Source organism: Musca autumnalis, unplaced genomic scaffold (assembly GCF_047663935.1).
Source record: "Musca autumnalis isolate F117 unplaced genomic scaffold, ASM4766393v1 scaffold_3, whole genome shotgun sequence".
Classification (NCBI taxonomy): domain Eukaryota; kingdom Metazoa; phylum Arthropoda; class Insecta; order Diptera; family Muscidae; genus Musca; species Musca autumnalis.
The window spans coordinates 2,346,964-2,359,971 of NW_027411866.1; the positions used below are offsets into that span (position 1 = coordinate 2,346,964).

General features: G+C 33.6%; 2 protein-coding genes across 3 annotated transcripts; both read right to left on the bottom strand.

The window, feature by feature from the left end:
• Positions 1 to 42: 42 nt before the first annotated feature.
• LOC141399875 (uncharacterized) lies at positions 43 to 2,994 on the bottom strand. The gene is made up of 5 exons (XM_073979220.1): positions 2,717 to 2,994; positions 2,479 to 2,623; positions 1,403 to 1,668; positions 501 to 1,340; positions 43 to 415 (listed from the first exon to the last, which is right to left on the bottom strand). The coding sequence occupies exons 1-5, from the start codon at positions 2,888 to 2,890 to the stop codon at positions 236 to 238; spliced, it is 1,605 nt and encodes a 534-aa protein (XP_073835321.1). The 5' UTR covers positions 2,891 to 2,994; the 3' UTR covers positions 43 to 235.
• A 455-nt stretch (positions 2,995 to 3,449) lies between these two features.
• On the bottom strand, positions 3,450 to 6,348 carry LOC141399876 (uncharacterized). Of its 2 annotated transcripts, XR_012412013.1 has the most exons (6): positions 5,989 to 6,345; positions 5,781 to 5,925; positions 4,856 to 5,070; positions 3,993 to 4,784; positions 3,677 to 3,925; positions 3,450 to 3,604 (listed from the first exon to the last, which is right to left on the bottom strand). XR_012412013.1 is itself a non-coding variant. In XM_073979221.1 (5 exons), exons 1-5 carry the CDS (start codon positions 6,160 to 6,162, stop codon positions 3,752 to 3,754), a joined length of 1,500 nt encoding a protein of 499 aa, XP_073835322.1. In that variant the 5' UTR covers positions 6,163 to 6,348; the 3' UTR covers positions 3,450 to 3,751. The 2 variants fall into 2 exon arrangements, 1 of the variants encoding a protein (XP_073835322.1); XM_073979221.1 differs by having other exon boundaries at positions 3,450 to 3,925; positions 5,989 to 6,348.
• Positions 6,349 to 13,008: the final 6,660 nt, after the last annotated feature.

Genomic DNA, 13,008 nt, shown 5'->3' on the forward strand with positions numbered 1-13,008 from the left:
TAATCAAAAAAAAAAAAAAAATCAAGACAATAACAGAGAATATTTCTGCTCCAAAAGTTTTTGTTTTTTTACAACGTTTTCTTTTAGAAATTCAAAAAGTTTAATGTGAATCAGTTAAATTACAAATCAGATCTAAAACTGATTTAATATTCAGAAACATACATAACATTATACTCTTCAATATACATAGTTAATTTTTGGGTAACTTTTTCATTATTACTGTTTATGTTGAACATTATTTCGATACTTCATTTGACTTTTTCACATAATCGCTAATATGTATTATGCCATGCTCAGCACTTGCTATATGAAGATTTCTACCACACACCCACGTTACGTTAATGTGGCCATTGTGAAGTTCGGTAATCAAAGTACTGCTAGCCGTTGAGGAATCACTAGAATTACCCAAGGATTTCTGTAAAATAATTGGAGATAATTACATTTACGAAGTACTGAAAGGAAAACAAATATTCCTGCATACCAATTTTTTCGCAACTTACCTCCCAAAATTCATTTCCCGGTAATGCATTACCATCCCAGGCATATGATATAACCAAAAGCATATTCGCAAAATCTGGTTCCAATAGTTTGTCAGCTGGATTACGATTTGCTAGAAAAGTTCTAATGCCACCCAGCGGATGTGATGGTGATGCTATGAAACCATTGTGTTTCAAATCTCCACATTGGTCCACTCCGAACCAGACGAAATGTAAAACTCCAATATTATTGAGTTTGGGTAAGAGTTCTAAAACTCTTTGATGGAAAGTTTCCAAAAAAATTTCAGTTTGTTGTACAGCACCACGCCACACTCCCAATCCTATGCCCACAATATGAACATACGCTTGTTTGTTTAAGTGGGCCGCCCTTGCCTGGGCCTCCAATAGCAAAGTATCGAATGAAATTGTGAAACGTTTTTTCATAACAACATTATCAAAAATATCCGTTAAATCAAAACAATCAGCATTACCAAATCGTTGATTGTCTTTTTGGACATTACAATGAAGATAGCTGGGCTCCTCATAGAATTTCTCCCAGATTTTGCGATATTCTATGGCCTGAAGCATTTCAGGGGTGTTTCCATCATAGCACTTTCTTTTGGCTAGTGAACAATCGGAAGAGTTTCTGGCTCCATAACCCCTCTTTTCAATATTTTGCTCAGGGGTGATGAATATATCCTGATATTCCATAACGAATGCTCGTTGAAAACGAGCACCAATTAAACCAATAACCACACCTTCGCGTTCAATTTTGCTGTGGTCTTTTTCTATAACGGCCATATTGTCACGGGCGCCATTGTTGATTAGTTCACTATGGGAAGAGACCGAAAGAAAAGCTGAAAGCTAATACAGAGCAGAGGCGAATTAAATACACTTCGGAATGGCAACTGAAATATTTTATTCACCTTAATTTCATCATATGACAGACAATCGTTCAATACCAATGGTTCGTTTTCTTTATCTGTGCCAATTAGATCGTAGTCGCCGCTATATACTTCTTCATGTTCTTCTGGATTAGACGGTATGCAACCGGAACCATAACCCGTTTTACCATTGAGAAGTATATAAGCATCCTCAGGATCAGCAAACATTACACATCGTTTGGTTAATAAGCGCTGTACAAATTCTTCCAAAGACATATTTTTGTACAGAGCCTTTTCTTTTGGATGTCCTGAATGTTTTAATAATAAAGGGGTAATTCACGTAATGACAAGGTAATTAACGTAATTCATTCATTATATACATGTTGGACAGCATTTTAGTATAACATTGTAGTACATCAGGATAGAGACTTTTTCTATATGCTGCAGACCTAGCAAACCAAACGTCTGATGTCTTAAACGTCTGTTCAAAACAGCCGTGTGCACGAGCATCCACTGGTGGTTGCTGCACAAAACTCTTAATTTTTTAATTCAACAACATATAAACGTTTATGTATTTTTTGCTTTTATTTGATAATAATTTATTTAAAGGACTATTTTAAATCCGATTTTGTAAAATAGTAAATAAATTAAGAAAAAAATCGAGAAAAATGACATTCGCAAAACCCTCTTAAATTTAATTTGAACACCATTGGTACAATTCTCAAGCATAGACTAATGAATTTATAGACGACGGATTACTCAATTTTTCCACGATCAAGAGACTCAAACCCGAAAACTCAAAGAATTTCGAAGACGTTTTTTGGGGAAAATGGCAATATTTTCGTCGACATTTTTATCTGGGAATAATGGTTCCCATTAAAAACTAACCTCATATAGTCTTTTGCCAGAACAAAATATTTATTAACTTGTATTTTTTGACATTTTATATTGAGTTTCTTAGTTACCACACTCAACTCCACACACTTAATTCGTTTACTCAACAATTTGTACAAGTTCAGTAACTTTTTGTAATCGGCTAAGGTCTTTTGCATTGTATTAACAACATCCACTAACAATTTGTACAAATTTTGAGTAAACGAACACACACATTAACTCACCATACTGGCATTTATATTCCAAAAAATCCAAATACAATTGCAATACCCTTTCATGTATAACAGGGTAAGCTGATGCAATTTGTTTTTTAACGTTGGGTAAACGATCCATGGGTTGACTCATAACTCTACAGTTGTTAGAGCCAAACTATTTTGGAGACAAACAAAAAATGTATGTTTTTACACATTTTTATTTTTTTTTATTTGTAAAAATGTTCAATATAAACAAGTTTTAAATTACCTCCAATGGAAATTCGGAAGATTTCTTCATAAATGCCTCCACATCTACTTCGATGTTATGGGGTTGTTTGATATTTTCACATTCTTTCAAAAGTTTCTTTCCAAATTCACTTAATATTAGACCGGTACCGGCTTTAGGCCATACCTGTTCAAATTCAGAACCAAATTTTGACATCTTTCTTCAAATTCTTTGTAATTAATTTGTTTGTTTATTGGAATTAAAGCTCTCTTTATTCTTTATGTATGTTGTACGTTTCAGCATTGAACTTGAACTGAGTAAATTTGCTACCATATGTGAAGATTTTTAGTGCAGCAACAAAGTGTTACATACATACATACGAGTACGTATCTATAAAAGCTTTATCAAAATAGGTACACAATGATTATTGGAAGATACCCAGCAAGCAATATTAAGTGAGAAACTAACTCACTTCCAAACGAGTTTCTCACTTAATATTCTATTTCCATATATTTTCACTTTGACGATGACGAAACTTTGTAATTTACAGTAACAAATGTATTGTTGTCGGATTTCTATGATAATTGGTTGTAATTTGGGATTTTGTGTTTCCAGATGTAAGAAAATATTTTCAGAGAAATCTGTGTATATAGATCCACGTTTGTCTACATAGGGTTCCCGTATAACCCTATTTCAGCTATTTTCACATTTTTATCTACCTTTTTGTCTAAAGTGGTTCTCCATACATCATTTTGAGTGACACCCACAATAAATCAGTTGATCGATTAGTATATTTACATTTATTTATATTTTATTTACAAGATCATAAGTGTATGGTTTGCATATTAATTATTGCACTTCATATAAAAACATTTTTCCAAGACACATTGAATTAGGTAGCCGATTTACAAAGTTGTTGTAAACGGAATTCTTCATACAAAAACATAACAAATTTTGACATTTAAATGTTTTGTTGTTAGTGGTATTCGACGAATAGGTTACCTGTTCAATCTGCCTTGCCTTTTTCCATTATGCAGGTGGGTGTAATTTTCCATTATCTTCATCTTTTGTTTACCTCTATTCAGGCATTTTCTTTTTTACATAATCGGCTATATGTATGATACCATATTCTTCGCTGGCTATATGTAAATTATCACCATTTACCCATTCCGAATTGATGTGGGGATTGTGGAGTTCTGTTATCAGAGTACTGCAAGCCGTAGAAGAGTCTCCAGTTGATTTTAACATTTTCTAAAAATAAAAGCATAACAATTATGAGGTAATAAATATGTTAATGTTCATAAAATTTGTTATGTACCATCCAAAATTCATTCCCTGGCAATGCATTACCATCCCAAGCATACGAAATAACCAATAGCATATTTTCCGTTTCTGGTGTATTCAGTTTATCGGCAGGATTTCTTTTCGAAATTAAACATTTTACACCACCCGAAGGATGAGTTTCCGATTTAAAAACTTTACCGTTTTTCAATTCGCCCCATTCATTGAGGTGGAACCATGAGAAATGTAAAACATCAATGTTATTCAATTTCGGCAACAGATATTTTATGCGTTGCGTAAATGCTTCCAAAAAGATTTTTTCCTGATGTTCGGCTGCTTTCCATACACCTAAACCAATACCCACAACATGAACATAGGCCTGTTTACCCGCCGCCTTGGCACGTTCATTACTCTCCAATAACAAGGTATCAAAGGAAATCGTATAGCGTTTCTTCATCAAAAGATTGTCGAAAATATCATTTTGATTTTTAGCTGCACCAAATCGTTTATCATCCTTTTTGACTTCGCTAAATAGAAAATCCGGTTCTTCATAAAATTTCTTCCAAATATGGCGATAATCTTTTGGTCTGTTATCAGGTTCTTCATCCAAGGGGAAACCATAACCATTTTCTTTGGTATTTTGTGTTTTAGCTATGACAATATCTTGAAATTCCATAACATCTCTTCTGGTGAGACGGGCTCCAATTATTCCAATAACAACACCTTCTCGTTCTATGAGGGATTTATTTTTCTCTATAACTCCACAATTTTGACGATTACCGTTGTTAATTAGCTCCGAGTATGAGGAAACCGATAACAAGGCAGAAAGCTGAAAAGAGGGTTCAAAATTTTGAAAAAAAAAATATCCAAAATTATAAAGACTTGTATGGACGGACATACCTTTATTTCATCATAGCTCAAGACATTCTTTAAAAGCAATGGCGGCTTTTCATTTGTTGTGCCGACATCCATAAATCCACTGCATCCTCTTTCGGAAGTTAGCAAAAGATATTTATCATTTTTGCCAAAGAAACTGGCACACCTTTGTTTCAGAAGACGTTGTATGAAACCGGTTAATGTGAGATTTTGATAAATTTCCTTCTCAATGGTATTTCCTAAAGATATTTGAAAAATAGGCGTTATTATTTGAAAAATTATCTTGGGTCATTTTATAAGCGTTTAAGTTTCAAAGCCAGAAAATTAGTTACAGCTAAAAACTATGAATCTGTAGTGGAATTCTGTAACTCATTTTTCGATTTACCCACAAACATCGGTAAAATTAAAATGCTTATAATTTCGGTAATTAACGATTTTTTTTTGGTAAGTGAACAACCAACATAAAGCTGTTGCTAAATTCAACCGATGGCAACACTGCTGTCACCTTTTATTGACACTTTTCATTCATAATTTTGCGTTTTATTGTTACCGATTTTTGTCGGTAACTCAAATCATAATAATCAATGATAATTTATAATAATTGCCTCAAAAATTTATTCGGGCGTATCTTATAAGGGTTTAATAAATTTCATCAGTATGTTACTCATTTTATTTTTTCTAATCAAAATCTTTGAAGTGAACACCGCTACTGTAATACAATAGGTTGGCAATGCATTTACTTTCGTTCTCCCCCATTTCTCATATACTGTTTATAAACTTCCCTTTCCACATTTGACATTGTTCTCTCTTACCGTTAAATTACTCACAGTAGCAGTTGAATATGTATGGTTTATGTGCTCGTAGCGGTGGTCATTTGTTATGGATAACATATCAACAAATTGTGAAATTAAGTTTTCACTTCGTTATTTATTTTAATAATTGTACTTACCGTATTGACATTTATGCTCCAAGAAGTCCAAATACAATTGTAAAACTCTTTCATGGATCACGGGATAAGCTGAGACAATTTGTTTTTCGATGTTGGGATAGCGGTCTTTGGGTTGACTCATAATGCGACAGGTATTGGTACCAAACTGTAAAAAAAATACGGAGGAAAATAAACACTGAAAATCGGAGCCAAATTTCAGAAAACTTACCTCCAATGGGAAATTTGAAGATTTCAATTTAAATGCATTTATATCCACTTCATTTTGTTCGGGCTTCTTGATCTCTTCGCATTGTTTTAAGAGTTTCTTACCAAAATTGCTTAGCTGTAGCTGTGTTTCGGCTGTGGGCCATGTTTTTTCAAATTCTGGGCCAAATGTTGACATTTTTGCCAAATGTACTTCTTTACTAGGTTTGGAGTTATCCGAAATTATTTTGTTTTTAATCGAATATCATGTATTTGTCCGCTGTTTACACTTTTGTTTCTTTTATGAACTATGGTCGTTCTTTCTTATCCGTCTGGTTGCTTGGCAGATACATACATATGTATGTACGTCACAGAGCTTTCCAACAGCTGTTTGATAAGCAGCTGCGTTATTTTGCTTAAAGCGTTTATTTCAACTTTGGGTAGGTATAACGTGGTATAACGTTAAACAAGACACACATACATATTGTCCATATGGGCAATATGAGCTTTAAAACGTTTAATATAAAATTACGCGCTCAAAATAACACTATTCTGTTTCATTATCCTATACAAGATATTCGCAGATAACATTTGATATCTATGGTCCCTCATTGCTGTGCAGTGTGTGACCCGCAATGGCTTTTCGTATGTCCATAGCAACGAGATGAGTTTTACCGCATTTTCTTTGACAATCTGGGGCATTTTGCGATACTTATTTCGTCATAAGAACCCTTTCCTATAGAAGTTCATATATTATGGAGCAGTTTGCAATGTATCTTAAGCACCCTTTCATATAGAATGGGTCTTATGAAGCGCATTTTAGGGACCTAAGAAGAACCTTTCTTGTGGATAGGGTCCTAGATGCACCCTTTTTTTGAAGAAAAGATATTTAGAAGCACGCTTTCTTATAGAAAAAGGGTCTTTAGAAGAAATCGTTCTTTTAGAAAGGGTCTTTCTTATAGAAAGGTTCTTTAGAAGAACCCTTTCTTATATAAAGGGTCTTTAGAAGCACCCTTTATTATAGAAAGGGTCTTTAGAAGCACCTTTTCTTATAGAAAGGGTCTTTAGAAGTACCTTTTCTTTTAGAAAGGGTCTTTAGAAGCACCCTTTCTTATAGAAAGGGTCTTTAGAAGCACCCTTTCTTGTAGAAAGGGTCCTTAGAAGCACCTCTTATAACAAGGGTCTTTAGAGTCACTCTTTCGTGTAGAAAGGGTCTTTAGAAACACCCTTTCATGTAGAAAGGGTCTTTAGAAGCACCCTTTCTTATAAAAAGGTTCTTTAGAAGCACGCTTTCTTTTAGAAAGGGTCTTTAGAAGAACCCTTTCCTATAGAAAGGGTCTTAAGAAGAACCCCTTCTTATAGAAAGAGTCTTTCTTATAGAAAGGGTCTTTAGAAGCACCTTTTCTTATACAAAGGGTGTTTAGAAACACTCTTTTTCTTTAGAAGAACCCTTTCTTGTAGAAAGGGTCCCAAGAATCACCCTTTCTTGTAGAAGGGGTCTTGAGAAGCACATTTCTTGTAGAAGGGGTCTTGAGAAGCACCCTTTCTTGTAGAAAGGGTCTTTAGAAGCACCCTTTCATGATCTTTAGAAGCACCCTTTCATGGTCTTTAGAAGCACCCTTTCTGATAGAAAGGGTCTTTAGAAGAACCCCTTCTTATAGAAAGAGTCTTTCTTATAGAAAGGGTCTTTAGAAGAACCCTTTCTTATATAAAGGGTATTTCTTATAGAATGTGTCTTTAGAAACACCCTTTCTCTTTAGAAGAAAGGGTCTTTAGAAGAACCCTTTCTTATAGAATGGGTCTTTAGAAGAACCCTTTCTTATGGAAAGGGACTTTAGAAGAACCCTTTCTTATAGAAACGGTCGTTAGAAGAACCCTTCCTTGTAGAAACGGTCTTTAGAAGAACCCTTTCCTATAGAATGGGTCTTTAGAAGAACCCTGTCTTGTAGAAAGGATCTTTAAAAGAACCCTTTTCTTATAGAAAGGATCTCTACAAGCACCCTTTCTGATAGAAAGGGTCTTTAGAAGCACCCTTTCTATTAGAAGCACCCTTGCTTATAGAAAGGGTCTTTAGAAGCGCCCTTGCTTATAGAAAGGGTCTTTAGAAGCACGCTTGCTTATAGAAAGGGTCTTAAGAAGCACCCTTGCTTATAGAAAGGGTCTTTAGAAGCACCCTTGCTTATAGGAAGGGTCTTTAGAAGCACCCTTTCTTATAGAAAGGGTCTTTGGAAGCACACTTTCTTATAGAAAGGGTCTTTAGAAGCACCCTTTCTTAAGAAAGGGTCTTTAGAAGCGCCCTTTCATACAGAAAGGGTTTTCAGAAGACCCTTTCATATAGAAAGGGTCTCTAGAAGAACTTTTTCTTATAGAAAGGGTCTTTAGAAAACCCCTTTCTTATAGAAAGGATCTTTAGAAGAACCCTTTCTTATAAAAACGGTCTTTAGAAGAACCCTTTCTTATAGAAAGCAACTCTTTTTAATAGAAAGGGTCTTTAGCCCTATCTTGTAGAAAGGGTATTTAGAAGCACCATTTTTTATAGAAAGGGTCTTTAGAAGCACCCTTGCTTATAGAAGGGGTCTTTAGAAGCACCCTTGCTTATAGAAAGGGTCTTTAGAAGCACCCTTGCTTATAGAAGGGGTCTTTAGAAGCACCCTTGCTTATAGAAAGGGTCTTTAGAAGCACCCTTTCTTAGAGAAAGGGTCTTTAGAAGCACCCTTTCTTATAGAAAGGGTCTTTAGAAGCACCCTTTCTTATAGAAAGGGTCTTTAGAAGCACCATTTCTTATAGAAAGGGTCTTTAGAAGCACCCTTTCTTATAGAAAGGGTCTTTAGAAGCACCCTCTCTTATAGAAAGGGTCTTTAGAAGAAACCTTTCTTATAAAAACGGTCTTTAGAAGAACCCTTTCTTATAGAAAGCAACTCTTTTTAATAGAAAGGGTCTTTAGCCCTTTCTTGTAGAAAGGGTATTTAGAAGCACCATTTTTTATAGAAAGGGTCTTTAGAAGCACCCTTTCTTATAGAAAGGGTCTTTAGAAGCACCCTTTCTTATAGAAAGGGTCTTTAGAAGCACCCTTTTTTACATGAAGGATCTTTAGAAGCACCCTTTCTATTAGAAGCACCCTTTCTATTAAAAGCACCCTTGCTTATAGAATGGTTCTTTAGAAGCACCCTTGCTTATAGAAAGGGTCTTTAGAAGCACCCTTGCTTATAGAAAGGGTCTTTAGAAGCACCCTTGCTTATAGAAAGGGTCTTTAGAAGCACCCTTTCTTATAGAAAGGGTCTTTAGAAGCACCCTTTCTTATAGAAAGGGTCTTTAGAAGCACCCTCTCTTATAGAAAGGGTCTTTAGAAGAAACCTTTCTTATAGAAACGGTCTTTAGAAGAATCCTTTCTTATAGAAAGTGTCTTTAGAAGAACCTCTTTCTTATAGAAAGGGTCTTTAGAAGCACCCTTTCGTGTAGAAAGGGTCTTTAGAAGCACCCTTTCATGTAGAAAAGGTCTATAGAAGCACCCCTTCTCTTTAGAAGAACCCTTTATTATAGAAAAGGTCTTTACAAGCACCCCTTCTCTTTAGAAGAACCCTTTCTTATAGAAAGAGTCTTTAGAAGCACCCTTTCTTATAGAATGGGTCTTTAGAAGAACCCTTTATTATAGAAAAGGTCTTTAGAAGCACCCCTTCTCTTTAGAAGAACCCTTTCTTATAGAAAGAGTCTTTAGAAGCACCCTTTCTTATAGAAAGGGTCTTTAGAAGAACCCTTTCAATGTCGTTCGGTGGGTGTGGAATTGTAGAATGGGTGCTAGATTTTTAACGCTAAATTCGGTATAGAAGAGTAGAAATTTAAACAATCCGCACAAAAAATTGTTTAGGGCATATACATATATTTCAAACTGATACTTCCCTTCCCTGTTTTAAATAAAAATCGCAATATTTTCTTTGAATGTAATCGGTTTTTTTATAATTTTTTTCTTTGCTTCTTAATATTTTCTATAAGTGTTTCTTTTAGCCTTGTTTTCTTACTTAATAATAGATTATGTTTTCTGAGAGTGGTACATTTTGCCATGTTTCTTTCTTTCTTTCCTTCTTCTTGTTTTTTGTTTTGCTTTATAATACCTTTTTGATAAGCTTACACAGGTAACTAAATAAATAGATTCTGTTCATATTATTTCGCTTTGCTTATAACTTTTACAATGGGTTTATATATTAAGTTTTAGTAGGTTTTTTGATAGGAACGAAAAAGGAAAATCATAAAAATTAAAAAAAAAAATATTATTTATATGCGAGTTATGTGTGTTTTTATTTTAATTGCCCTTAAGCAAATTCGTTTACAATAAATGTGAAAATTATGTGGAAATGTTGTTTTTTTTCCTTTTTTTGTTCTCGGTAAAATAATTTTCTTTAATTATTTTTTTCTTTTTTTCATTAAAGAAAACATTTTTTGTGTTTTTTTTGGTATTTGAATTTTTCATAAGTTCATACGCAGCGCAGGTTGTTCTTTTTGTTATATTTGTTATTATTGTTTTCATTAATTTATTTAGTTTTTTTTTTTTTAGAAAACAATAGAAATATTTAGAAATTATATTATAGATTACTTTGTTTATTTTGCTTTGTTTCAAGTCAAAATTATTAGGTTTTTTTTCTTTAAATTAGAAATATTAGATTTATGTATCACATATAAAAGTTAATCCAAGGTTTGTTGTTTTTATAATTTTTGTTTTGTTGCAAAGTGGCAAATTATTATATGGTTTCCATTACAAAAGAGTGTTATTAATATTATTTCTGTTATTTTCATAGAAGCTTTAAGCATTAAAATTAAAAAAAAAATATGTTTCATAAAAATGTTTTTATTTTTTTGAAAAGGTGACAAAACATCAGCGAAAGGAATATCAAATACTTACAGTTAAGCTCATGAGGCATATCGGTTGCTGTAGGAAGAGCTTATCTTGGCAATGCTTCTAAGCTTATCATCGAACTTTGATTTTTCAAATGCAGTGTGTTTTTTCGATTCTGGAGGCTAAACTATTTTATATGGAATTTTTGAAATAAAAAATATTTAGTAAAAATGTTTGGCTAAACAAACCACTTTCAAGCATGGCCGCACATTGGGTAAATTTGTTAGTTAGAAATTAGCAATAGCAATATATAATTTGCAAAAAATGTCTCATGCTCTAGACAACGTTAAGCTTAATTTTTTGAAGATACATTTCTTTTAATATTCATGAATTCACATTCTGCAAATCAATGGTTATCGTTGATGTTGCACTTTGCCACATTTTGTCACCCCTCCATAAATGTTTCTTTCTTTAAGCTGTGAAAAACACCTTTGATATCTGTAAAGTACAATAAAAACCAAATTCTGTATATGTATTTGTATGTATTTTGTTTTTGAGTTCTTGTTTTGTTAATAACATTTTGTTTTATTTTTTGTTCCTTGTATTAAATGTATTTTAAGTTTTTTTATTTCTTTCTTTTGAAAAATAAATGCTTTTATCTGTTAGAAATTTTTTTATTTATTTACGGAAGAATTTTTGTTCTCAGTGTATTTTCTGTTGCTTATGAAAAATCGTGTTAGTGTTACTTATTATTTAAAACTAAAAAAAAAAACAACAAATAGACCAACTAATGCCACCAACTGCAAAATTGTAATCGCCAAGGAAGTGGAAAAAATAACTTCTGTGAAGTAGTGAGACTAATAAGAAATAAGAATTCGAAATAAAATACCTCATGCTCCTCAAGATGTGGTATGACTTGTCAGATTCTGTGAGTTGCAGGTGACGTAAAAAACAATAGTACGCTTGACAAAGAATTCGCTTTTGTCTGAAGATAAAGAATATGATAAAGATCTTGAAAATTTTGCCACTTCTGGAATTTACCATGTTAAAAGTCATTTTGATCGGTCGAACTAATTTTCTGGAATTGCTCTTTCATTTGTCATTCTACATATTGCGGTATTTTTCGACTTTTCAATGACAGGAAACCAAGGTCAACATTTGTCTAAGGAAACAGCAGAATTCATAGACGATATTTAACTCCAGAAAACTGATTTTTTAGGTAAAAAATAGGCAAAAATGTTCCCAGAGAAACGTGGTATTTTTAGAGATAAAATTTGCACAGAGAAACGTGGACAACTTTAGGAGTAATTTTCTAGACATTGGTATACAGAGAAACCTGCGTCTTTATTGACTAAATTTAAATTTATTAAAAAAAATAAATATACTACAAAAATTTTGTTAAATAAATAGTTACGACTTTAAGTGGCTAGTTATTTATTTAACAACCTATTTTAGTGGCTAAAAAAGTTAGTAAGGGGTAACTGTGGTTGTTCTAGGAAAGAATTTCGAAGAAACAAAATTTACCCACAAAACATAGGAATTTTTAAAACAAAACTCCCTGCACCTTAATTTTGACCAGAACAACGTGTGGCATTTTTGACAAAAGTTGTCTGGAGATATGTGGATATTTTTAGACAAAATTTTGTTTAGTCTATAGTTTTTTTAAGGCAACATTTTACTTCAGAGAAAGATGGATCTTTTTAGGAAATTTTTGTCCAGAGAAACGACGATTTAGAATTTTTTATACAATTTGTTTCTCAGGCACAGGTTTTCTAGGTTGTTGTTGTTGTTGTAGCAACGCAAATGTGTTCCTTCGTGTATTATTTCAGTTATCAGGTTCCACTGTATCCAGATTCAAGAATTCTGCAAACTGGACTGGTTGCGTCCATAAGGAATCAGGAGACAGGTGAGTGGGGTTAGCTGGGTAGCTAAACAAATGCAGTGTATCGTGTGGTCCCAATCCACATGCTGGGCATGTGTTGGGTATCGTGGCGTCAATTCGGGCCTAATACGAATTGATGCGGCTGCATTGTCCTGATCTTAACTGGGCTAAAACCACTCGTGTTTGCCTTGGCAGCTGGCGTTCTTCTGCTGCCAAGTACGACATTCACACTGTATCTCTGTACTGCCGGCGCAACCATGTCAGTGTGAATGCTATCCAAGCCTGCCTGATAAGCTCGTTCGTCTAGAGGTTCTCTTTTATACCTTTGGACCGCT

What these genes read in the sequence shown, in the direction of transcription:
- LOC141399876 (XM_073979221.1), bottom strand. Translation starts at nt 6,162, where the DNA reads ATGTCAACATTTGGCCCAGAATTTGAAAAAACATGGCCCACAGCCGAA. An exon ending in TGAGCTATGATGAAATAAAG is followed by an intron (nt 4,785 to 4,855) that starts GTATGTCCGTCC and finishes CCCTCTTTTCAG; the next exon opens with CTTTCTGCCTTGTTATCGGT. An exon ending in CAGGGAATGAATTTTGGATG is followed by an intron (nt 3,926 to 3,992) that starts GTACATAACAAA and finishes TTTTATTTTTAG; the next exon opens with AAAATGTTAAAATCAACTGG.
- LOC141399875 (XM_073979220.1), bottom strand. Translation starts at nt 2,890, where the DNA reads ATGTCAAAATTTGGTTCTGAATTTGAACAGGTATGGCCTAAAGCCGGT. An exon ending in CTTCCGAATTTCCATTGGAG is followed by an intron (nt 2,624 to 2,716) that starts GTAATTTAAAAC and finishes TCTCCAAAATAG; the next exon opens with TTTGGCTCTAACAACTGTAG. An exon ending in GGAATATAAATGCCAGTATG is followed by an intron (nt 1,669 to 2,478) that starts GTGAGTTAATGT and finishes TAAAACATTCAG; the next exon opens with GACATCCAAAAGAAAAGGCT.